A 26,724-nucleotide genomic window follows, 5' to 3' on the forward strand; every position below is an offset into this window, starting at 1 on the left:
GTTTTCTTACCTTGATTTATTTGATTTCTGATTTGTTTTCTTAGCTGGAGGCAATTTCAGTTGCTTTGTGTCTCACTGCCACTTGAGGCTCGCATGAAATCTATTTGTTTTTTCTCCTCCCTTACTTAAAGAATCAGTCAAGCCAAATTGCTGTTAGTTCAGTATATTTGAGGCGGAACTCCGCATGGGGCAGTGTTGCAGCCCGCCCTTCCTACTTCCTGCAACCTAGTCCTCAGAGAGTCCACATTTTTGTTCTCTCCCACCTCCCAACACATTCGTACCAGGTATTTGGTGTTTTTGATTGACTGAGACCATCCGGGAGTTCCCAAGGACTGGGTTGGGAAATGCTGGCATAGTGGAAGGTTGATCAATCGTCATCTGTCCTCATCCCCCCTGGAGTCATAAACCTTTATTGCATATAGTGGCTGTAGCAATATGGAGTGTGTTTCCCATGAGGCACTGCACTTATGGTTTTCTGTGAACAGGTCAGCCTTGCTTAACACCAGATAAGCAACATATCATACAAGGCAGTAATTTTGCCTACCTAAATCTGCGAGTAGAACAGTTTGTACAGTTAAGGACCACCACATTCCTTGATCACCCCTATTCCCGGGAGATATGGTATGTTCCCTCCAACACAAGGGCAGTGTTTGTTAGGCCTGTCACCCTCACTGTGAGGGTCAAGACCTTCACCATGAATAACATTCTTCCCTGTCAAGCTGTGAAGGTGATCTGACCACAAGTCGCAGCTCCTTGAACTTTATGCTGTCGTGGCCATTAGAATAACAGACTGAAGGTGACCAGCCTGGAAACGGCCTGCAGACGGAGCTTGGTGTGGGTGTGTATGTGTGAGTATGTGTGTGCAGTGTGTGCATAATAATGTATATATTACATTGTGGGGACCAAAAACCTGGTATTCGGACACTCTGGGGAGCTCCCTTTAGGTCCCCACAAGGGGAAACTCAGTTTTATAAAAATCTGTAACTGCAAAACTAACATTGTTAAAAGTCTTGTATTTTGTTTGGTTACTTATGCTTAAGGAGTGGGTAGGGGTTACAGTCATCAATGTTGGGATTAATAGGGTTCTGCCCATAGAAATGAGTGGACCGTCTCTGGGTGATTCTTATGAAATCTTGGTTTCAAAGATTTCAAACATGAAAATCAACCCCACACAAAGATACAAATGCAAACATGCATGTCTGTATGTTTGTGCATGTGTCTGTGTGCAGATGTGCAGGCTGCGGGATATGAGAACCCAATACGCACCAGAGATCTACTGAACAAGTCTATGCATGGATTAACTCTGTCTAATGAACCGTATGCGCAGATCAGCTCTTTATAATAAGCCGTATGTGCAGATCAGCTCTGTGTAACATGCGGTACGTGCAGATTTTCCCTATGTAATAAGCCATATGCGCCGATTAGCCCTGTGTAATAAACCGTATGCACAGATCAGCTCTATGTAATAAGCTGTGTGTGCAGATCAGCTCTGTGTAATAAGTTGTATGCACAGATCAGGTTTGCATAATAAGCCGTACAGTGTATGTGCCGTTGTGTATTTTCCCACCTGTTTTTACAATGTTTTCATGCCTTCCATTGCTGTTCCTGATTTGACAGCAGAATGAACGGGGGTTAATTTCTCCCATCTGTGAATGTCATCTAACTTTTCAGTGTCAGTGAGGTCTAGCTCCACTTTCCAACCCTATTTTTTATTACAAAGCCATACTTACATCCGTTGACTTTCCTCATTACACGCATAAAATCTCTTCCTCTCAGCAAGATGTTTTCGAGTTACTTCATTTGCCGACAACTCGGATGTCTGTCTAGACATCCCAAAAACACACATTTTGTCCCTTCAGACTGTTACTTCTGTACAGCAGTGTTCCTCAAAGATCCCTCTCAGAACATTCAGCTGGGAGCCTCGGGGTCACCTGGACCTGTGTGTGGGGTCACACCTTCCAGGAAACGCGACCTACGAAGGATGTGGAGCATGCATGTGGGAGGTCCCGCTGCCTACAATCTTACTTCTTATACCTTACTTACTTTATGTATTAGTGCATTTATCTGATGCCTAGTATTTTGTCTACCTATAGGGTACCAACACACCACTTACTGTATGCAAAGGTGCAAATTGCCAGCGTAGAACATGTGCAATACCGGCTTTGCCAATTAATTGCAATTTCGATTCTGGTGTCCATGTCCGTGGTGTACAGCAGATCATCTCTATAGCGGAGTGGATGGGGGGGGATGATTTGGTTAGCAGTTAAAGACCTGGAGTCATGACCAAAGCTTTCCAGGAGGAAACCTCAAGAGTGGGATTCGGCTGGTGTACCCTTAAGTAACGGCGGGGGATTCCTGGGATGCACTTCCTGTAGGGGAATCTGGGCCCAATAATGCATTTCTCAGGTGTTCTGTATGGTTTTGGCTGCCAGGGAAGAGCAGAGGAAGCAGAGGAGACTTGGTGAGAGAGTATGAAAGACCCCGGCACCTCTGAATAACGGCTGCAGAGGCATCTAGCAGGCTGCATGGAAATGTACGCAGGCTTCGGTGAAATCCTCAGCGGCTGCTGGTTCATGTTTCACAGAAATATCTGTGAATCGTCCTGCCTGGCACTTAATCGCAAGCGAGGCTCCTTCTCTCCTGTTGGACCAAACCGCGAGAGGCGACTCACTGTAATGACTGAGTGAGCCCATCCAGGGCACTGTGGCCGGTTAAAACCAGATCAGCGCGACCCGCGAGATTGGGGTGTCTCTCTGAAGCAGTTCCGGGCCCAGTCTCACGGTCCCTGACAAATGAGTTCTTTAAAGCTGAAAGCTGCCATCTGTAGCTGTGGTTAATCCTGTCCCTCTCCAGTGGATTTGCAGAAACTTGTTTAGGAAATTATGTCACTGAAGCATACAGGGCATGAGCTGTTCTCACCTCCTTTCTTTAAGCGGCTCTTGTTCTCCTTACCTGTACAAACACACAGACACTTTTTGAAAAGTTCAAAGTTAAGCACATTCTTCTAAGGGTCAAAAGAAGTTCCCCTCCTGGAAGTGGCGGTTAAGTATAAGTCACTAACTGACTGCTTTTCTATAGCTGAGGACCTTCTTTTGAAAGTAGCTGACATACCACACTGAATATGCCATGAATTAATGATTCACTGTACCCACCCTTCCATACATGCATCTGCCAGTCAGCATCAAGTGGGGGGGGGGGGGCTGAGGCCTTTCCCATCATCCCTCTGGATCTCCTTTGACTTGGGGAGGAAACCTACAATAGAACATGGAGAGAAGTAGAAGCATTTTAACCCCCAACCCCAGAGGTATGAATCTAGAGTGATATCCACTGAGTCACCTTGATTAACAGTATAACGAAATTTACTCTGCATTTATTTTTTTGGCAGATGCTTTTACAGAAAGCGACATACATTATTGAGAAGGCTGAGTCAGCAAGTTCCAGGAACAACTGGCGGTTAAGAGTCTTGCTACAGACCCAGAGATGAAGGCACTCACAGGCACAGCGTATTTCTCAATATGCATACTTGACTGTACTTGTGTTCTCACATATCCATTTTACATCATCTTCCATTGCTGAAGATCAGTTCCAATACCCAAGAGTAGAGGTGGAGATGACAATACAAATCCCCAGATGTTCTTTTTGCCCCACCTCAAATATCAAGAATACTTAGTTTGCATCCTCGCCAAAGGAGACCAGTCCCATGATTCACTGCACCCCCGAGATTGTTCTTGGAAGATAAGTTAGGAAGACCGGTCTTGCCAAGACCACAACTACAATTCTTGTGTTCTTGGCATTGAGAAACACCCACAGTGTCCCACTCAGCTGAGCCATACACTGCCCCCCCCAAATGAAAATAAATCCTTAAAGGTACAGCACCTATGATTGTTTAGTTATATGCTTGTTTAGTTATAAATGATTAGAATGTGCTGAACAGCGGTGATAAATATACTCAATCCATCCATCCTGTCCATCCAGGCTGGCAATCACGATCCCCCTCCCCAGGCCCAGCTACTGCCTTTCTAATTTCCTGCATCTCCTGCTCCCAGAGGTGCAGCTGTGCCAGTCATTTGCATAAGTAATCTTCCCCATCACCTCTCTCATCTGCCGGCACTTAACGGACCAAGTAGCCTGGTTCTTTGGGAAAGATGACGCAAACACACCAGTACATAATGACACGGAGCGTGCATGTCACGGCATTTTGATACGTCTGTAGGAGCTTTCTGTATTATTATTTATACAGGCGTTTTCCTTGGTTCTGGGGCCCCGCTGAAAAAGACACATTCCCCTTAGTGTAGTCACTGTCTGCGGCCAACAGGGGGCCTCCAAACCTCAGGGGACCCATGCAAATGTGTGGTCTTTAGTGGTGTACAACACCACCACTGTTTATTTATGCTATTTCACTCTCACCTTGTTTACATTTGGGGGGGGGGGGGGGGGGGGGAGCCGGTGCTCCAGTGCAATCCGGAGCTAATGGCTTCTTTATTTTTGAAGTTATTAGCAGAGAATCATTGTTTACTGTGGCGCAGCTTGAAGGTCAGGTCACAGAGGCCAGATGACTCTCCTCAGCTTCATTGATTTCATTACAAATACTCAAGCCTGCAATTAGCGATCCTGAGCTTTCAGAGCCCCATTAATGGACTTACCAAATAACCCGGTGACCAGTCACCTCCTAAGGTGCAGCTTACTGTGTATTTTCTTGAACCTACAACATGGGGGAGTTGGTAATGGTAGGGAATTTTCACCAATTCCACAGCCGGTGGCATAAACTTTACAGCATCGCAGTTCAGTTGGTGTTTATCTTGATTCACCAGGCCGGGTTTGAGACCCGCTTATGGATTGGGCCGATGGCAGGACCAGCAGCCATAATGGCATCTGATGCTTTGGCCAAACATGACAAACCCTGGGTTTCTGGCTCTGTACCATGCCACACATCCTGTCAGACATGCCCAGTCAGATCCTGCTAGCATGGCCGTGGGTCACACAGGAAATAAGGTTATTTTCTTTCTTTTTTTTTGCTTTTGGCAGTCCGTGCTGCAGCTGGGTTGTGGTATGGAGAATGAGGGAAGCAGTGCCTGATGGGTAGGCAGCTGATGTGCATCTTTGGGGATATTCTGCACAACTGCCTGTCCTCCCAGGTGACGTGTTTCAGAGCCTGTCAGGCTGCCATGTCTCTCTGTCTCTGATGCTAAAACAAGCCACTCCCCTGAAACAGTGCCTACGTTGTCCTAACGACGGTAACCAGACTGATGGGAATTCCACTGGAAGTATATCCGCTGCTATGTGCCATATTAGCCACTGTAGCATCTGCTGTACCTTCACACGTATGTTTCTGTGTGCATGTCTGTGATCCCTTCCCGACATGTAGTGTGACTCCCTCAGGGGAGTCCCTCCCTGTGGTTTGAGACACCCCTGCCCCCCACCCACACCATCGCCCCTCCCTGTGGTCCATTACCTCCGGCTGTGTTCATTCTCTGTAAACGGGGGGCCTGGGGCACTTTTCCGCTTCTCCCACTGAGGGGGTCATCTTTGTTTCCTCACAGGATGTCCCCCCTCGATTGACACCTTTTACCTTCCCCCATGGGCACCAGGCAGCATGACCCATGATTTACATGTGGGGGTGGGGGGACAGGGACAGACAGTAGACTTTTGTTAATGGAGTCTTAGCTCCTATATCGATGGCTGTGAACCGGAGACTATGGTCTGCAGCAACAGAGGCGGAAGATGAACCTGGATATTGACTGTCAACAGCACTGGTGGTGGGGGGGCAGGTATGGGCTGGGCTGGCTGCCAGTCTCTTGCCCCTCGGGGCAACTCTGTCAATCGATACTCTCTCAGCGTGGTGCTGGGAATCACCGGGGGGGTCGGACACTGTACTGTCTTGTAGAAGGCTGGTTAATCACCGGCTTGTTTTGTCTGTCAGCTTCTACCAGAGATACCAGTGTAACCAGTGAGTGTTACTCAGCATTTGGGAGATGTGGAGAATGAGATTTTTAATTTTTTTTGCCTGATGATTTTTCTCAGGTTAGTTCTGTACATGGTGTTAGTTCTGTTCGGTCCTCTGAGTCTGTTGGTCCTTTCAGTCCAGGGTTCAAGCTTAGGTTGTGCCCGATATGCCTGGGTGGAGGAGAGTGTTATTTCTGAGCTAGAGGTTATGGGTTCAGGAACAGAACTAGCCTACAGGTTTATGGAGGGAACACATGACAAGGCCAGGCAGGGCCTGAGAGTCAGGGGTGTCAAACGACCCCTCCATCTGCCGTGTGAACATGGTCTGTCCGGTAGTTTCATCCCAGGCTTGAAAGGACAAGTCGTTCCTCCTGCCAGTTTCATGTACCTATGCATCTTTTTCTTCTAATCAAGACACTCATAATTGATCCTTTCACTCTTAGCAGATCAATTAGCGGCTTATAGGTACCATATGGGGCAAGGGGGACAAAGACTGTGTAAAAGATTGTTGATTACCTGAGCGAGCTGGTTTATAGAGAGCTGTCCCCAGCAATATCTCATAGTCACTGGAGCTGGAAATTGCCAGAAAATCATTAAAAGAGGAGCATTCATAAGTATCATTATAAATTAAAACCTGGTGGTCCTACTTGCCACACCTGATGTTCCAGCATGAGGTATTAATGCGGTACAATACTGTTAAGGGCCTCAAAATTTTGACACAAAATATCAACAGTTCAATGTGAGCTGAACAACTTACTTATTCTTATTACATTCCCAGATTCAAATACATGCAATATCAGCACTCAACTAAATTGTATTATTTATGTGAGCACAGTTGAAATTCCTTTTGAGGATCTGAGATGTAATAGATTACTCTGACCTTTTGAAGCCCCGACTAATCGATAGCATGATTCCCCTGAGTCACAGGGTATGAATGCCTTGGGTTAGTCCTGCCTTTAGATAGTGTGATGCTTGCATTTTGAGTCCCTCTCAGAAGCGTCCACCATTCTCTGCTTTCACACTGCAGAAATAGCATTTTCCAATCATCCAGTCATCATATTTCAGGATTGTGACTATACTTGCTTGGCTTGTCAGGAGAGCTTGACACCATTTGAGTTATGCTTGACTCTGGAACAGATTTCTAATTGGTGATACTAGAGGTGTTAGGAGGCTATTGTTTTTTTTAGAGGTGGACATTTCAGGTCCAGAAAGTAAAATATTTTACCAAGATTTTGTTTCAAGCAGCCAGTTGAGTATAAAGAGTCACAGTCACAGAGTCCTCGGCTAATTGATTAAAACAAAATCTTGGTCTGGACTTTTACTTTCTGAACCTGAAATGTCCACCTTTGGTCTTTGTAATTTGCAGCTCTCAGCATCGGAGGTCATTGGTAGGACTCCCATGCTAACGGTGGCTAGCATACTCCATGGGCTGTTTGTGTACGAGGCATCTTTGCAGCTTATGGAGACAGGACAAAGGCCCTGTCGCCATGGTCATAATTCCCTCCCGTTTACGCTCTTAGGATTAGTGGGAGATCACAAAGCGACAGATACAAAATCGATCATGGTCTGGTCAGAGCCCCTGTAAAATACCAGTATGTAACCCCATTAACAAATCCTGTGTGTCGCCTGCTTTGTAGCTGAACACAGGCCTACCTGGTAAGCATTGGAACGAAAGTTTTGGTATCAAAGTTGTAACTGCACCCCAGGCCAGGAGAGCAGGTGCACCCCTGCTCTGTTGACAGCTGCCCCCCCCGGAGCTCCCCACTAGTGCTGATCACTGCCAGGCCCCAGGGATGGTGCCTCCCACTACATCAGGCTCCCAAAGGCGTGACGTGACACGCCTCATTTGGGTTCCAGTAGTGCCGCATAGCGATACCATCTCTTCCTGTAATGTTAATGAGTCCCAGTGCTGCTCCCTGCTGGCTATTAACCACCCAAATCACTGCTGCTGAGTCTTGTGGACTAAAATGATGGATTTAACCCGCGAAGGCCTGATGGTCTGCTGAATTATTCTAGAATTTTCTCTAATGACCACTGTGGACTCGGTCGGTCTCATTAATGCGCCCTCGACATGGAGACGCAATGGCATCTCACCGGAAGCAAAAGGCTTGAGGTTTATGGCTTGCTGGTAGTGACATGGGGGGGGGCAGCTCATTACCCTCTCCCCTCACCAGCTAAAAGACAAGTCTCACTATTGACGGAGGCAGAACAAATCAGTCTTTAATTAACCAGATCGGAATGGCCTCTCTGAATTCGTTTAGGCATAACTTACTTAATCAGGCACTTCTGTGGTCCATCCCGGATTGAGCTGTGAAACAGCAGTTTAAATTTAGGCTTCTTTAAAGACAGATTTCAATGTCTCAATTTAGGAAGAGCTAAAATTCTCCTTTACCATAAAAATAGTGCTCGGGAATGTGGTACTGGTGCAGGAGATGATCCGTCATACTGGCCGCAACTGCAGGCCTGCCTTTGTCGTCGGTTCAGATTCTTCAATAGCAGGACCTTCACTGACCTCATGTAGCACAAGACTCACCGATACCAGCAGCAACCTCAGGATGCATCAAACACAAAGAATCTCCTCTTCGGGCTGGAGGTATTAGTAAAGGTGCCAGAGCTTAACATTAGAGTGTGATCCAGCACGGAGCCTGAAGCGAGCTTCCTCGTCTTTCGGAGTCCACAGTGCCTTTCTGGGTAATACTGCTAATAAAGCGATTAGGAAGCCCCCCCCGAAAAAAAACAAAGAAAGGGGGCATCTTCTGTATAAATAATAGGTTCAGCAGATCACGGCTTTCAGCACGAGTTTTTTTTTCTGTGCAAATCAGCTTGCAGATAAAGGTCTTTAAAGACATTAATGAGGACCACACCCTCACTGTAATTTAGTGGAAAAATTTAAATGCATAAAAGCTCCACATTATGTGTTTCAGTGATACACCCATAGTCATTGGGGTGGGGGGGGGGGGCAGGGTACATACTGTGGTGGTACCTATACCAGCACGACTCCCACCCACCCTAAAAACTCAGAAGAATCTATTGACTCTCAAGTAGCAGGTCATAATAGGATATTCTCCTCCTTATTGTCAGCCACCTCTGCTAATAAAAAGGAATTAATTTGACTTTCATCGTGCTATTTAAATAGTAGTTTTCTTACTGGTTTAAACAGTGCTGGAGGAGATAATGCTCACTATGTACCAGGAAGCCTCCGCACCACTAAAGGAGATTGCTGGGCTGGAATGGACCTGTTGGGTGGCGTCTTTCCCTATGTGATGATAGTCAGAGGAGATGAAGAACACCTATTAAAACAGATTGCTGCTTATATGATCCAAACCACACCCATGACTCCCCCCCCCCCCACGCCCCCCATGTGGGTGCCCCCCTATCCTCATAGAGCAATTGCTTTTAGCTGTTTGTTAGTGCTCGTTATTGCTTAATCAGCCAATAAGCGGAAGTCCAGTAAATCTGCAGTTATTTAGGAGTTACCCAGCATACAGCAGTGATAACGCTGGAGCCCTGACAACAGCATAGCTAGTTTCATGTTATTTCTTAATTGGTTTCCTGTGTTGGAAGAAAGACAGTATTCTTAGAATATGCACTGATGCCTGACGACCTTTGGATGATAACCTTGTGCAATGCAGCGTTCATATCTCCATCTGGCTCTTTGTGTGGTTGTTTGTGTGTGTCCCCCCCCCACCCATTCCCCACAGACTGTGAGTGACCTGTCTGGGGCTCGATGGGGGTGCTGTCAACCCAAGCACGGTTTGGGTGACTGCAGGTTAAAAATGAAGAGACAGTCGACGCGAGCACGCCATTACCTGTTAGAGCTTCCCATTCTCTGGTCGTCTCCCACCTTGTCAAGGGGAGGGTCTAGGGGTTGGGTCTCACGCTCTCCATTCCAGACCGGACCGCGTGTCTCTTGGCCTTAACGCATGGCCAGAAACAGCCAGCCATACCCCGGCCAAATTATCACGGCGACATAACCAGTGTACCATTCATATATGTAGTGCACTTCAGTCTGATCGTCATGGTTACCTGGAGGCGAGATACCATTAAGCAGAAGAGCTACTTTAAGTTCTTTTTATGGCTTAATTAATGCATCCCGTGCAATGACCACCTCCCACACTCAAGTGAAGACTCTAATTAATTACCCATAAGCATCTGCCTAGACAGACCCTTAATATATCATAGAAAACTTCCACAAAAAAACTGTATTTAAAAAAAATTTACTGTGTGTTGTTTTTATTCCTTTGCAGAATGTTCATAACCTATTAATCATCACGCCATTGTAGAGATTGCTGTGATGGTAAACTGCCCTTCCTCCAGCCTCCAAACTCCCCACCCCAATCCTCCCCAATGCAGAACATCAGCACCTACTGGAGCGAGGGCCACAAACTGGGGAACAAACTACTGGACTCATCACTGTTGGGTCCCCAGATCCACATTTGATACCAAGATAGTGACATGAAGTTCTATCTCACCAAATAATCAACCCTACCTACATTACCAGGGAGGAGGTCTACAAACACCAAGGGAGAACTTATTTCAGTAAAACATCATCCCAGAAATGGCTATATTGACATTGTCTTGAATTGTAAATCTGTTCAGGCAATAACTATAAACAGAGTTTGGTCTAGCATGTTGTCTACAGACTTTGTGTTGAACTTAACCTTTGAGAAATATATCTTCATTCTGCATGAAGGAAAATGTCTGGCATAATGTCAACGTAAGATATCCTCCAGCCTGGAGTCCAACTCACACACCCTTCATTGCTGGCTGGCTGAGCCTATTACCATTAATTTAGTGGTTACCCAGACCAGTGTCCTTCACAAACCTACCTAAGCCTGTCTGTCTAATGTTGATTTAAAGTCTCCCCTGAAGAGAATAACCTCTGTCCTTCCTTTATCTGATGACATGTCAATGGGCAGATTGTCCGTGACGGTTCCTCAGAGAGTCTTGAGCCCGGGGGAGGGTGATGTTTACCAGCGGGAAGAGTTACTGTGTTACTGTGCGGGAAGAGTTACTGTGTTACTGTGCGGGAAGAGTTGCTGTGTTACTGTGCGGGAAGAGTTACTGTGTTACTGTGCGGGAAGAGTTACTGTGTTACTGTGCGGGAAGAGTTACTGTGTTACTGTGCGGGAAGAGTTACTGTGTTACTGTGCGGGAAGAGTTGAGTGGGCTGTTGGTCGCTGGCATCGCAGAGGAGGTGTTGTGAAACTGTGAGGGACACATACACACACACATCGACGGACGTTGGTCATATGTGTGATACTCCCTCTCCAGCACCACATTCGGGGTAATTAGCTGTAAACTTGTGTACAAAGATTTCCACAGTCTTCCACAGCTAAACCCGCAGACAGTCATTGTTGGTGTTTGTTGTAAAAAAATAAGCTATTTTCTAACTAAATTGCTCAAAATGTACCATTTAGGTAGAGTGACAGGTTGCATGATTTGATGACAAATCAGCATCCTTCAATCAGGATCATGACTCTATAGAGGTGAGTGCCTGGCATGTCCTGGTGGGGGGGTGTACCCTGCTTGGCTGCAGAGATATGTCCCTCTGAGATGCCCCGCATAGTACACAGACAGTCTTTATGTACCTGCCTAGACCTGTCCCCTGGGGGGGTTTGGTGTCACAGGTTTGGGTCCACACCGGCCCCACTGTCATTGTCTGTGTGATGGGGATGTGAGCTGACGAGCTGAATGGGGGGCCGCCGTGCCGTACGGGCCTGCAGAAATGCCCCACCGACCCCCCTGTTTCTGCCCCGAAGCCCTGATGCCAACACTGGACTCGTCACGCCGCGAGGCCTTCTGTCAGAGTGCGGGGCTCGGGGTGTTTGAGAGTGGTCAGGGAGGGGGCAGGGGCCTGGTTGTGTGTGAGGAGGTAGATCAGGGCAGTGGCACAGACGATGTCTCACACAGACAAAAGAAAGCTGGCTTAACTAATATGATAAAAGGTTCAAACGAAAGATAGTTTGGATCATGCAGAGTTGGACTCCTGATAAATATGTACTTGTCGTTATATCAGCCATCCTGGCCATTCCAAATGGAACCGCCACCTGTCTGATGTAGAAGTTAAAGTCATGTGCCTTGTATTAGGTTAGGCTCATTCATTAGCGATACTGAGGCGATACTCCACAAGGTGGGTTCCTTTTGCTTAATTTCTATTGGCTAGCTACACATCATTTTGTCATCCCGTGCAATTAATGGTAACCTTTCCATTTTCACATGGCCTAACTCTTCCTAGAGATAATGTCGGGAACCTCCTTGCACATGCACAAGTTAAGATAAAACATACATGTTATATTATGTCGTAAATCACAGGTAAGGATACAAAGGTCCCATCTCTATCTTCTTTGACAATTTGACAATGTGCACTTTCCTAATATTCTTTACTGCAGTTACTTTTTAAATATATACATGTTAATTTCACTACTTAAACGTCATTTGATTTATTCTCTGCTCCCACCCTGAGACATGCATTCTCTCCAGTTCCTTCTGTGAGCCTCAACTAAAGCTGTCTCCATAAAGTCCAGCCAACTCGGGGCTTCCTTGAGATTTCCAAAGTGGGCATCAAATCGGAATTAATCAGACAATTATGCCTATTTTGCTGACAGTTCCAGACCATCCTAGCTCCTATGGAAATGGCTGTCTGTCAGCTAGCCCCCTAGGGCGTCTGTAATGGTAATCTCGACCCATTGTGGCAGTTTGGATGGTGCCAGGAAGAGATTTTGACACCCATCTAAGACATGATTTCCTCTTCGATGATCATTTTATTTGGATTTTAGTGAGATGTAGATTTTTTTTAAGTTGCACTCATATTATGTTATATAAACAGATGAGATACATTTTTTTGCAATAATTTTGTTTGGTTCCTTTGTTATAAAGGATGGAATTTGTAAATGTGTTGAGGATGAATCACTGATATCTATGGCATGAAGTCTGCAGAGTGGTAAGTAAGGATTCTAACAGTCAATAGTAATTAATATTAAAAGGTACTAGTGGTTTAATGCAGCCAGGAGGCTCGTAGAGAATATTTACAGGGTGCTGAAAGTGTTTTGCATTTTATTAAACATTAATGAATACCAGTGAGCAATGATCAGGGAAGAGATAACAAAGTTATAACAGAAGGTTGGGGTTTTATGGGTTTGTTCCTTGTTCAGTACGTGGCATGTTCAGTGGGGTGTGGTTTTCAAAGGGACACAGCAGATCCTGAGTGTTCAGCTCCTCCTTGAAGCCTGTTAATATTGTGTCTCACCCCATACGCCCCCTTATGGAGAGAAACCCCGACGCAGCCACATTCATCTTTTGTTTGTTTCTTCAGCCAGTCTCATTCAGTGAATGTTTCTGTCCTCCCTCCACTCATCCTTCGGGGAGGAGTCAGAATGTATGCAACCCCCCACCCCACAACCTGTCCCCTGGCCATTAGAAATTCTCCGCCACAGTGACTGTGGCTCGTGGTGGAGCTCCGGGCAAGGCTGGGGAACAAAGGGGTGTGGAGTCAAAGTGAAGCACGCTCCCCCTCCACCTCCTCCCCTTTGGGTGGACATGGGCCCCAGGGGCTGCTGGGAAGCCTGCCAGCAGAACCCGGCGCCGATGAAATCTGAACCCGCAGAGTCCATCTGGCGTGGTGGTAGGACCCAGCCGCGCAGCGGTTATATGTGTGATGACTGCAGCATAGGGCTCTGGACCCCGGACCCCGAACAATGTGGTGGGAACCCCACAAGCCTGTGACTTTTCATGGTGGGCGTGGTCATCTTAAAAGTGCAGAATGTTGCAAACACCATTGCTCCCTTTGTTTCCAAATGGACCCCCAATCACAGGAAATATCTGAATGCCTGCTGATTGGTTGCCGATATTTCAAATAACATACCTAACATGTCACTGCTTAGAAAACACATTCATTGCAACATGTTCATTTATTGGTCCATGCGCTACACACATAATGTATGTTTGTATATGTTTTGTACATGTGCGCTTGTTACCAGAACATATTCTTGATTTTGGTACATATGTCATGTGACAGGCTCTATGTGAGTTGCCAACGGTAATCAAATTAAGGCTTAGTCTGGAACTTATAATGTATTTTGTTTGTGTTCATTTTGATCTGTAATCGATCACTTTCAATGGGTTATGAAACATCTGAAGGTTCTGGTTGGTCTCCGTGGAGGTTTGGAGTTGTGTGATTCCACCTTCTGTTACATCTTAGTGAAAATAGCGTGTTTATATGTGACGTTTTCAAATGAAAGGCTGCAAAGGAGGACAGGGTGGCCACCCATCGACCTGCCAGTTTCAGAACCCCTTCAAATACTGATGTCTACAGGGGCTCATAGAAATCTTTCCACCTTCAGTCATACCGCATGGAGCTGTGTGGCCCACCAGAATTCGTGTGGGGCCTCGGACATTTGGGGCCCCTCTGTTGGCCACAGATAGTCACCACGCTACAAATTAAACAAATATGTTCCTGGGAGACGTTGAGGCATCGAGAACATGGGAGATGCTGGAGCGACATCTTCTGCTAACTAACTCGCTAACTCTTCTGAATCTTCTTGCTGGCTATTTCCTTTGTTTCCAAAACATGTTGGGGGGAGCGCAAATTTACTTTTTGAGTGCGGACCCAGAAACAATAAACACAAGGGGGACGGGTCAGGCCTGTAGCAGATGGTCTCAGCCGAGAACAGGAGACCATTTTACACAGATGTTGGGAGACAGAATGTAAAATGTGGGCCCATCACACCTGGATCAGGGGCAGGAGACAGGAAAGGAGCTCTAGCTCCCAGCAGTCATTAATATCGACAGTTACAGAGAAGGTGCCTCCCTGACTTCTCAAACCACCACCACTACCCCCCCCCCCCCCCACCACCATAAGTATTGTTCTTGTCTGCTGTTGAGTGAGGATGTCCACGCTACACATAACACACTTTAAGCGATCTCCCAAGGCATTCTGGGTAATATCTTTCGACAGGAAGTGAAAGAGGTCAATGGCAGGTTTCCTCACGTCAAGTGACGATGTGCACTGAATACCCAACAGATGCTCTTTAAAGGAGAACAAAGTGGCTGTTAGGAGAAGTGCTGATTCATCACAGAAGTCATATCTTCTCCTCGCAGCATCAACAGTAGAAGCTCCGTGAGGTTAGCTCCTTTGTCCCTCATCTCAGCGCCACCAGGCCGAAAACCGACTGACATCCTGAGATTTTGCCAAAAGCTGTATGTGTGTAACAGTGTTGTGTCAGTCAGGTCTAAATTTTTATGGCTGAGCCTCATAACATGGTCATGTTTTATAACAGTATTATGTAAGAAGGGTATCCTTTTAAATGCTAAATCTTACACTGAATCTTGAAAGAACTAATAAACTTCATTCTATGTGGAAAAGTCAGCCAGCTTTCCATCAAGGTGGGAGATGGCAGGGAGTCAGATCCTCAGATATAAATACCTACAGTAAAATACCTTCTGGATCCTTCCATCGTCCTGCTGCCATCTGTCCACAGAGTCTGTCAGGCTTTCTGGGTCCGTCCCTGCAGGTGGCACTATAAAGCCGGGCCTTGTAAAGGTCAGTGGGTGATCCGCCGGTGCCCATGCATGGCTCTCACAGAGCCTATTAGCGAGGACCCTGTGGTGCCCGAGGAAGTGCCAGCCAGGGGTGGGGGGGTGGGGCAGGTGGGATTTCTGCCTCTGGGGGCCGCCAGCGAGCTGCTTGGGGAAGGAGATCAAGTCAGCTGTGAATATCGACTTCAAACAAGTTAGGGAATTAGCATTCCATGCATGCAGCATCAAGGAGGATGCCCTCAACTCGTGTGCGGTGAAGAAAGGCCACAAGGCAGCTCCCAGGCCCCCCACCACTGCCCCACCTCTCCCCCACAACATTTATCCATAGCACAAGAGGCTGAAACATTGGCATGTCAGCCTCAGTCCAAAAACACATTAAGTAACCGAATCAGGAACAAAGAAAGAAGGTGGAATGTTTAGGATGAATAATATCCGGTGCAATCACCATTACGATGATGAAAACATTCATCAGTAATGATAGCTAATTGTGACTAATTAATAGCCATCACATTCATAAAACGCAGCCATTACAATAATACCGCAATAATGAGGAGTTCAGGGAAGTGCACAATTAGCAGCCATTAGCGGCAAATTCCTTTCACCACCACTGCTGAGACGGCCAGCGTGAGTAGCTAGGAGTTGCTGGGGGCCAATAGCACTGCTGATAGTGGGGTTTCACTCCCCAGAGAGCAGATGACTGACAGCGGGGGATTCTCACTTCTGATTGGCACTTTACCTTGAAGGTAGACACACGGTTGCCAGTATTTTTAGCATCATCGGGTCACTGTTTGTGTTTACAATACAAACTCGGATTTTAGTGTTTGTGACACGTAAAGCTGTGCTGCACGCTGCTGTACCCCTGTGCCTGCCTCCCTCCCCCTGCCCCCCAGTGTGGGGCTCTGGCAGGCCAGCAGGGCCAGATGGCTCCCTGTTCCACTACAGCTGCATGCAAGAACCTTCCAGCCGCTATGGGGGGGGGGGGGGGGGGCACATCCCCTTCTGATCCACTCAGAGGAAGAGCCACTCAGCCCCTTGGCATCCCTGGGGGGTTCTTCACCTCCTCCTGCCCCGACCTTGACATGGATGCCCCCCCTGCAGGCCCCCAATGCTGTCACCACACGGGACGTTGGCACACTGCTGCTGTCAACGCGTGTCGATAGTGGTGGGGGTGGGGGGGACACCCAGGGGGTCTAGAGGAACAGCTCCAGGCTCCCCCCCCCAATCCATGCCCTCCGACAGGGATCATGAACCATCGTCTTTGCTCTCTCAATTTCAATTTTAATGGATCTTTTTTGCTTGGAAATTAACAATTTTATTACCAAAGCATTTTCCAATAGCAGAATAATAGCAGAGGACAAGTGAATAAAGATAAAGATAAACAATAAATGCAATTATAATATGGTGTGGGAGTACATATATTATATGCAGTAGGCCTATATACAGTACGTGTACCAATATGCTAATGTGTTAATAGAGCAAGTAATAATCCCCGGTCTCTCTCTCCCCTAGGCGCGCATGATGTAGCAGCTGAGCAATTAACTGGGAACCAGTGTGGCGTCCCGTAAAACTATAAATCCGCAGCTGTGCTTCCTGGAGCTCTGATATTAAGGTGAAGCCGATTTGAATTATTATCAGTAAGAACACGCAGGTTCGGACCAATAGGAGAATCGGGCCGGTATCACTCTAATCACCTTTATGACTCCAGTGTCCGTGCCGTGTTACGCTATTCTGACATCTCTGCCGGACTAAATCAGAACCGCTGACATTTTTAATACATGCAAATACATTCTGGCGCAGTTATTAAATGTCCTCCCACTTCATTAGTAGTTCTGCGGTGAATAAGAGCTGAAATGTGCTGTAATAATAACGCAAAACAAAGACAGAGTTGTGAAAGCGTGCACAGTAAGGGAACAGACGGATTAAATAATGATTAAGATTTGCCCTTTCCCGGACTTCTCACTAGTTTTATATTGCATAATAAACTTCTAATGCCAGATAAGATAACTAATCCCAGTTCACACACATGGGCGCATTGCTCATCCATTTTCGAATAAACCGAAATAAAAAAACAATTGCAATCAAGAAAGATGAGTGGAACTGCAGGAAACAGGAAGGAATTATAAATGCATACAATTTTCACTCTGATGCGTGCAAAACATATTTCCTTTTCAATACACTCAAAAGCACCTACAAATACCTACAATCCAAAATCACACGTTCAATTTCTTACGGACTTGCATTCACCGATGGTTGATAATGGAGATTTTGTGACACCTAGTGGAGTTACATTGTCTATGGGAAACCAAATGGTCCATACTAACACCAATTTTCATATTACTCCAAAATCGGATTGTGATTAAACATTTGTTTTTTTAAATCTAGAATTTAAATAATATATAATAAAATAAACATTAAATTGTGATATACATATATTTTGGATTATGCGATATGAAATAAAGTGTCAGAGGTATACTGTCCAATGGCAATTTCCGTAGTGACGCAAAAAGTGAGCGACGCAAAGTGAGTTGTCGGTGAAACTATTTGGATAGGTCAAAACAAGAAGCTTAGGTGAGACAAGTGCGGAAAACCCATGGGTTTAGTCAAGAACCGGATTTTTACATAAATGGATACATTTGCGCGAAAGTTAAGGAAAATGTCGCTGTTTGCCAGATGTGTTTTAGAATGGATATGGACAGTAGCAAATTGAAACACCAGCCTAAAAAGCTAGCTCGTAGATTTTTTTAGAACTTTCTCACTTAGTGATGGGTATTGTGAATCCGTGAGGTCGTGTGGGTATTTATATTTAAAACAGGCTGCTGTCATGCAGCGGTGCCAGTTGTGTTTTTACAAGAAGGACAAAATGATGAATCCCCCGCTTTTTATTACATTAGACTGCTGGTATTACTATTGCATAAAAAGCAATGTTACTAAAGTAAGCAGTAAATATCGATTCGAGCGATAGCGTGCTGTCATTTTTGATGAGGGCTTTTCCGGGGTGACCTGCTTGGTGATATGTGGTTTAGTCATTAACGAAATAAACCGAAAAGTAAACTTGTACTTACTGGAGACCCAAACTGCGAAACCAACATCTAAGAGAACTAGACTAAGTGTGTGTGCTTAAACGCTGTTTACTTTCTTTGCTTTAGCCAATAGCTACAAAAAGCTGTACAAATGTATGGTGACACGTTGCACAGTGTTTTCTTAGGCTAGCTGGGAATTGATCAGTGTTCACACTATGTGGCCCTGCAACAGGATTTAGCAATTGGTTTGGTCAGACTCCAGTCCCCAAGCTTCTCTGCTGTACTTTATGGATGTTGTGGTTTTATTTTCTGTCTTATTGCAGGTGGACAGCAGTACAGAGGGACCCAGCAGGATGGCCAGTGTAAGCGTTCCCTTCTGCCTTGTAGAGATCTGTTCTCATCGTTGGTCTGTAGCTGCTGATGTCTGTGGCGTTTCTCTGTCTCTCAGGTGCTATGCAGTCGGGCCAGACTGGTGTCCTACCTGCCTGAGCTTCAGGTCCTCGTTCGTAGGCTGACGGTCTCCAGGGCATTCTCCTCCTCGGGCTCTGATGAGGCACATACTCCAGTCACATCCCCCGACATGGGTATGCCTGTTTACACGCTGTGACGCTGCCATCTCTCATGAAGCAGCAGGGAACATGTCTGACCCAAATTTCTGTGCCCAGGGCCTGGGACAGTATGGCCGGATGAGGACATGGGTCCTTTCGGTCCGCAGGACCAGCGCTTCCAGCTGCCGGGCAACGTGGGTTTTGATTACCATCTGCAGGGTAGGGTCCCGCCCCATAGGGCCGTGCCGGACGTGCTGTCTGCTCCCACCAGCAGCGAAAGGCATGCGATTGCACTGGCTCAGTTTGTCAGCGAGTTCCAGGTGAGCTGGTGCGTGCCAGTGACACATGACCAAACACTGGCAGAGTGTGAGTGCCCTTTCCACGTAACCCACCAACCTGTCTTCTTGCCTTACTTTCACAGGGAAACAGGGCCCCCACCTCACCCCAGAGCATCAGCAAAATGGAGGAGTATTTCGAAACCTCTGCTGTGGAGTGTGCTGTGCAGCCCTGCCCTGAGCTCCTGAGGAGAGGTGCCTGGCTCCTACACACATTACTGTCGAAATTGCTACGAAGCTTATGATTTCCACTTGGGAATTTAAGTTGCTGTTTCAATAATGTCCAGTAGGGGGATCTGTTAGTGGATTTCTTCTTGTGCTGCAGGAACTTTCCCTTCAGTTTAACTCTGGCTAGCATTAATGGAGGTGGCTTTTTAAGGGCCGAGTGTTGGCTCTGAGGCTAGGGATCTGTGCCTGCAGTCGGAAGGTTGCTGGTTAGAATCCTGAGAACTCCAGCAGTGATCCTACTCTGTTAGGCCCTTGAGCATGACAATGACATCATACCCAGGACAAAGCAAATCTACACCCAGCTCTTTAAAGAGGTCCTCCAAATAACAGGGAAAATTTGGGTTGGTGGTAGATTTGGCACTGCAGCCACTGGAAAAGTTCAGGACTAGTGTGGTGCTGAGGTATCACCCACTGCACGACTGCACTCAGGTGCTGCAATGAACTGTAATCAGCACGCACCCTTTACCTTTTGCCCCTTTATAAAGAAAATCCTTCTCTCTGACAGATTTTGAGTCCATGTTTCCTGAGGCCCCATCTAGCAGTTTGACCGTCGTCACAGTGACTCAGAAAACTCAGAATGACATGACGGCGTGGTCTGAGGAGGTGGACCGGGAGAGGGAGGAGCTTTTGGATAAGGTGAGCAAGCTGCTTGTTGACCAGTAGCCAAGGTTTGTCCCCTAACACTCTGGCAGGCTGAGCCATAACCCTGCCTCAGGGCAGCAATCCTGGAGCCCTGCCTCTTACTTGAGGATGATGCCATTTACTGTGTGCCACTCTCTCCCTCCAGTTTGTTAGTGGCGCCAAAGAGATCTGCTTTGCGCTCCACACTGCGGGGTTCTGGGCCGACTTTATAGACCCCAGCTCCGGACTGGCGGTAAGCAGCGTGGTCTGTGAGGCACAGTGTTAATTTTGTTGACAAAAATGATGATGATAAATTATTCACCAAAGACTTTTAATTGACAAAAATGAGACGATAATAAAAATTACGTTTATGATGGCAGGTATTAAGAAAATGTACAGATACTTTTCTCAGCGAATAAAAATGACAAAAATTTTAAGAAGTGTCTATAAAAAACACACGTTCAAACCTAATGTTATTCCATAATGTGTGTGTGTACGTACATAAAATTAAGAGAAATTTTCAAATAAATGTCAAAATAGTGTAATGGACCTAAACCTGTTTCATTGACTGCAGGTACTTTTACATTTAGTTGACTTAATGTCATAATTTTCGACTAAAGCTAAAAAAAAAAAAAAAAAAAAAAAAAAAGATGAAATATGGCTAAAATAAATGGGATTTTCCTCAAAAGACTAAAACTAAGTAGTCATTCCATATCAAATTACCCAGTTTGAAAAGAAAAAAAAAATGTGTGTGGGTGCCCTCATGTGCCCATTGATTCCAACATCGGGCGACTATGGCATCTGAATGCCTCACATGTCAGGGAATTGCACGATACGCCCACCCAGCCTCATGCAAACCCACAGTGTGACCCCTATCAAACTCCCGGTAATGTGCTGGTAAGGCTGTCTAATGCGTCTACGAGGCTCCCTCTGTGTCTGACGACTAGACCTGCCAGCTCCTTGCAAAATAGAACCATTACATACCCATCGTTGGCCTGCACGTGTACCAAATTACACCCAAATCGGACCATTACTCCTGGCTGCTTAACTTTTTTTTTCCACTGAGTATGTATGGTTACTGCTTACACATGGCCTAAAATGTCATAAATGACTGGGGGGTGAAAAGTGAGGGCTTTATCTCACAAAAGAGATGCCATTTTGAATTTTTGTCCATTTTCACAGCCTTGTAGGAGAAAAAGTAGACAAGATGCAGCTAATCTGGTTACATTTATGAATTCTGCAGGCAAAGTTGGCCCCAGTCACAAAGTTTGCTGAATATGTCATATTTGAGGAGCTATTAATATGGGAATTTGGACCAAGAAGCATGTTTGGCAAAACGCACATTTCAAAGGGCTGTAGTTTCAAAACTTGAGATGCAGACCTAATATTCGGGATTTCTCCTTAAGTTTACTGTAGAAGCACCTGTGCATATTTTTTCAGCGAAAAAGAGGGTGACATGGGAACCATTGGGTGATTTTTATATGTCCCTAAGTATGCTGCGAAAATGAACACTGCTTAGGTATGTAGTCTTAGGCACTCAAAAGAAATGTTTAACGCTATTTATCTGGGTAGTAAGTGCACATTTTCTTAGAACAAAAAAATATAATTTAACATAAGAACATATGGAAATTACGAGTAACACAATAAAAACTAGTAAAAATGTCTTCTGTTCTCCAAAAAGTTACCGATATCTACTTGGATGGCTAGATGAACACCACTTCAGTTCCCAAACTTCTCCTCAGTGGCACCCGAACCATTCTATGTATTTATTAAATTTCACCAGCAGCTCGCTTGATTAATTAACTTAATTAGTTAAAGTGAACGTGATATTGAATAGATATATGAGGTGGGCTAGTGGTCAGGTCAAAAAGTACACGGGTATATTGTATGGTTGCTGGAAATAGTGTTATTTTAGCAGAGGTTTTGAAATGGCTAAGCTGACACACTTTGCTAGGCGTAACAGCATAGTTTTACACCATCATGACAGTTATTTAAACATAGTTTTTTTTTGGGCTTTTGCTCAGTACTGTCGGTGTTTGGGAATTGGTTCAAATGATGGAGCTCATTTAGCAGTGCAGGTAGCAGTGTGGATGACCGGCTTCTCCGGCTCTTTGGGGGAGATGTGTAGCTGAGCAGGTTGGGATGCTGTGCCCATGATCGGGAGGTTGCCGGTTCTATCCCAGGGTCGGCAGAGTGATGTCACCGTTGGGCCCCTGAGCGAGGCCCTTTAAAACCCAGTTGCTCTAGGGACTGACTGACCCTGCTCTCTCAAATGTATGTCACTTTGGATAAAAGCTTCGCATAAGTAACGTGAATGTTGTCCTGCATGTGGATTTGATTGCAGTGAATGCTGCTTTTGTAATCTGGTAAAGACTCGCCAGGCATGTCAGTCATGAGACTGCCGTGAACCTTTTCTTTGTCTTTTTTTTTTGGGACAGTACTTTGGCTTGTACACAAACAACACGCTGTTTGAGACCGACGAGCGTTATCGCCACCTGGGCTTCCAGATCGAGGACCTGGGCTGCTGCAAGGTTATTCGGCACAGCCTGTGGGGGACACGCGTCTTTGTGGGCACCGTGTTCACCAGCGCCCCCCCCGACAGTGCCATCATCAGGAGGCTGCAGGGCTGCTAGCTCCGTGCTCGTGTGGGACTCGCTCGGTGGCCGTTGGAATCAACCAGAAAATGTGTACAGGACGATCGCCTAGTTTTAAAATGAATCAACACTGAAGCTTTTGCTCTGTAGATTTAGCTGTGGTGCAATAGGTAGAAAATACCCTCGCTTGACCCCTGGGATGAGTGAGAGGACTTTGAAGGTAAGGCTGCCCCCTGTCTGAGATGCGGCTGTATCACTCATGTTCAGGATATGGCCAGTTCCGCTGAGCTCAGTCAGGGGGAGATTCCTATCTTTTGACTTGTCAAGTGTTAGAACTCTTAAAGATGTACCATGTGAAGCGTAATAAACCAAAAATGTTTAACCTCAGAAATTAGACCCCAGTCTTGTGTGACTGTGAAACACTGGATCTCACAAACTGTTACAGCTTGTTTATTGATTAAAGGTCAGAAAAGATGTTTTTGTTAAATTTCTCTTTTGTGATGGTGATGTTCCCGTTTGTGGTTTTTTTCTCAATGTTATGGTGAATGTATTTTTCTGCTGATGCCTGTTTCGGTGCGTAGTGCTGGTCGAGGATGCCAGCTGTCTCTCAGGTGTGTCAACTTCACCAGTCACATTTCTCTACAGTCTTTGCTCAGCAAAACAGGCTGTCATACAGTAGCAACGTCTTCTATTCTCCCAGTCACGCTTACGCCAATCAGCGAATCGTCACGTCCACAGTGTACAACCTTCCAGAAGATTCCAGAGCTGTGCTCCTCAGGTCACTGAGTCTGACATCTTTGAGAGGTGGTTTACATGTTTTTCAGAAAGGGCAGGCTGTTAGTATTGTATTTCAGGATGCTTGAGAGCAGGCCGTCCAGAAGGGATGTTTAAAGGGATGCCAACCACCCAGAGATTCAACATCGATGTAGGCGTCTGTAATCAGTGAGTTTGATGGCCCTGTCCAAGACAAATACGCCAGCGGCCCCCCGCAAGCAGCTCTGCGTCACCTTAAGGCCATTTGGGTTCTCAGAGCCTGGAGAGCGGGTCGGGGGTTAGAGGGGGTCAGGAGGGGCCTGGTGTCTGTAAATAGGAGCTGGGTGTGTGTCTCACATGACCTGTATGCCCCATGCTGTCAGAAGCTTTCCTGTTTGTGATGGAGGGCCCGCCATCGTGGCTCGTAGGCTGGGCCACGGCGCACCGTGTTATTTTTGGGAGTTGGCGGTGTCAGCCTGTCTCCTGCCGCTTTGTCAGCCGCTTTTCCACTCCTAACCCACTTCCCACACCCTGCCTGGCTCATTTCCTGTGTCGTGGCAGTCATCTATGCACAGGATCCACGGTCCAGTGGGGAGTGTGTCCGCCGATTGCGATTCATCCCAGGATGCATGTTGCTCCCCAACATGAAGGCAGGAATCGCTGCTCTGACTCCCAGCACTCTGGGAGTATGGAGATAAACAGACTTTCCTCACCACCTGATGGTCTGTGCTGTTGTACCCTTGAGCAGGTCTCCAGTGAAAGTCACGTTGCATCTGTAGTTTGTAAAATGATGCACCAGTTTTTAGTTGTTGTCATAAATGAACAATATTCTAAGGCTTATTGTGGCTTTTACCCTCCAATCAGCTTGGGCTGGGCCTTTATGCATGTACTGAGTACTGTGTTCAGTGTACAGTTTAGTACAGTACCCAAAAAAGTGATTTTTTTTTTGGTTCTTTTTGTATCCATAACTGTAGTTATGATGTTTCTGCTTAGAATCTGTTAAGAATATCATAATTACTCTGAATGGGTGCATTTAACAGGGTAAACAGTGTTTCATTGTCACATTAATTCGGTTATTAGCATTTTCTGTCCTGCTCTCGCTGGTTTGTGCCAGACTGCACCCTGTTTTCCTGCTTTCATTGAGCCGTCACTCGCCTTCCTCTCCGTAAGCATTTAGCACTTTCCTCATCCTCTTGGTATCAGCCAGCTTCTAAGTGGTGGCCGCTGTCTTGGTGCTCCCACAATCCTTTGCTTTCATTGGTGACACTCTGCTCCCCCTGTTTGTGAAGTCATTATTTCAGCACAAAACTCCAGACTGTGCTTAATAGCTACAATTATTCAAACTGTGAAATGCAGAGAGTGAGGTAATTATTGTCCCAAGGGCACATTTTAATAGCGGTGAGTGAAAAATGGTGCATGGCCTCAGTACTTTAATCGCCGTGGTAACAGTGAGTAGGGTGCCATGAGGGTTCTTGGACACCCTGCAGTGTTACTCAGCATTCTGAGGAAAAATGTCTGCTTTCCTGACAGTCCTCAGCAGTCTCCTGTTCCTGGGCATGATAGGCACCAGCACTGACAAGCAGTGTTTTTTTCCTAATCATCCTCAAGGCTTCAGGGATTTTAGGAACTGTAGCAGCTTGGATCGAAAACTGGTTAACTGACAGGAAAGCTAAAACCCTGGGTTCCTCAGAGCTAGATAAGATTTTAACAACCCTGAGCTATTAGTTAAGTTCTCCCCAAACGAGCTTGATGGGCCGAATGGCTTCATCTCGTTTGTAAATTTCTTATGTTCTTATAGGGCATCAGCCTGACCACCCGATCCTTCAGAAAATCTCATTCATCAAGCAATCCAGGTCAGGAAGCCCTTTTTAATATTAAAGGTTTTGTTTTTAAATCTTAGCTTTCACTGCCATATGCCTTATGTTAACGACATGTTCATTAAAAGCACATTTAAGCAATTTTGCATAAACACGCACAAATTGAACCATGAATAAGATCAATCATGACAGCCTTCCTTTTTCATTTTCAAGCATGTGGGCTTCGTCAGACTCCTTATCCCCCCCAACTCCCCCCCCAGAAGCCGGTAAGGTGTAAAAACACAGATAAAGCAGCAGAGCCTGGGCTCTGTGTGTGTTCGGGCTTTTTGTGGCCCAATAGCAGTGTCTGTGGTTTTCCACGGAAAAGCATCCATCCATCCATTTTCCAAACCGCTTATCCTACTGGGTCGCGGGGGGTCCGGAGCCTATCCCGGAAGCAATGTGCACGAGGCAGGGAACAACCCAGGATGGGGGGCCAGCCCATTGCAGGGCACAGTCACACACCATTCACTCTCACATGCATTCCTACAGGCAATTTAGTGACTCCAATTAGCCTCAGCATGTTTTTTGGACTGTGGGGGGGAAACCAAAGTACCCGGAGGAAACCCCACGACGACATGGGGAGAACATGCAAACTCCACACACATGTGACCCAGGCAGAGACTCGAACCCGGGTCCCGGGTGTGAGGCAACAGTGCTAACCACTGCACCAACGGAAAAGCATTTCCATCTGAATTTGACCCAGTTAACCACCAAATTCTGCTGCATTTTTTCGCTAAACGTGTCTTTCCCAGAATTCTGTGGCGTGAGCCTTCAGTGTTTCTTATGCTTTTTAAAACCAAATTTACCAGAAATTTGTTAGTGGATTTGAGGGATACAAGAAAAACCCACAGAGGCGTGACATCCGCAAGAAGCTTGAGGCCCCAGCACTGCACACTCCCATGCAGAAATACAATGATAACAGCCTGCCCTTTCTGAAAAACATCTAAACCACCTGCGTTCTCATGTTTAGAGGCACTAGCACTGCCCGGGCCCCCACCTGCACTCCAGTACAGAGAATCAGCAGCACCATGTGGGCCCCCGCTTGCGCTGACGAGAGCAGTGAGGAGCCAGCATCACACGGGCCCCCGCCTGCACTCCAGTTTAGACGAAGGACCGGTGACTGATGGGCTTTAAGGATGAGGATACACACATCCGGGGGGGGGCGTCGTTTTCTCTGCCCCCAGGTCCTGGGAAATCAGCAAGCTCTGTGGCTTAACACATGAAAGCGAAATCATGTATGTTCACTTTGTGCTGCATTAACATTTATCATGAGACGACAAAGCAAA

General features: G+C 46.3%; 1 protein-coding gene across 2 annotated transcripts; it reads left to right on the top strand.

Moving 5' to 3' along the window:
• The first annotated feature begins 17,970 nt into the window (after nt 1-17,970).
• On the top strand, nt 17,971-23,300 carry mmadhcb (metabolism of cobalamin associated Db). 2 transcript variants are annotated; one of them, XM_049021527.1, is made up of 8 exons: nt 17,971-18,048; nt 18,824-18,862; nt 18,949-19,084; nt 19,166-19,368; nt 19,470-19,578; nt 20,117-20,247; nt 20,399-20,485; nt 22,671-23,300. In XM_049021527.1, the coding sequence occupies exons 2-8, from the start codon at nt 18,854-18,856 to the stop codon at nt 22,863-22,865; spliced, it is 870 nt and encodes a 289-aa protein (XP_048877484.1). In that variant the 5' UTR covers nt 17,971-18,048; nt 18,824-18,853; the 3' UTR covers nt 22,866-23,300. The 2 variants fall into 2 exon arrangements, with proteins under 2 accessions (XP_048877484.1, XP_048877478.1); XM_049021521.1 differs by having other exon boundaries at nt 18,023-18,122; nt 18,822-18,862.
• The last annotated feature ends 3,424 nt before the right edge of the window (nt 23,301-26,724 follow it).

Source organism: Brienomyrus brachyistius, chromosome 1, assembly GCF_023856365.1.
Source record: "Brienomyrus brachyistius isolate T26 chromosome 1, BBRACH_0.4, whole genome shotgun sequence".
Taxonomy (NCBI): Eukaryota; Metazoa; Chordata; class Actinopteri; order Osteoglossiformes; family Mormyridae; genus Brienomyrus; species Brienomyrus brachyistius.

Coding starts and splice junctions, on each gene's coding strand:
- mmadhcb (XM_049021521.1), top strand. Junction 19,579..20,116: donor CCCTGAGCTCCTGAGGAGAG/GTGCCTGGCTCC, acceptor TCTCTCTGACAG/ATTTTGAGTCCATGTTTCCT. Junction 20,486..22,670: donor ACCCCAGCTCCGGACTGGCG/GTAAGCAGCGTG, acceptor TTTTTGGGACAG/TACTTTGGCTTGTACACAAA.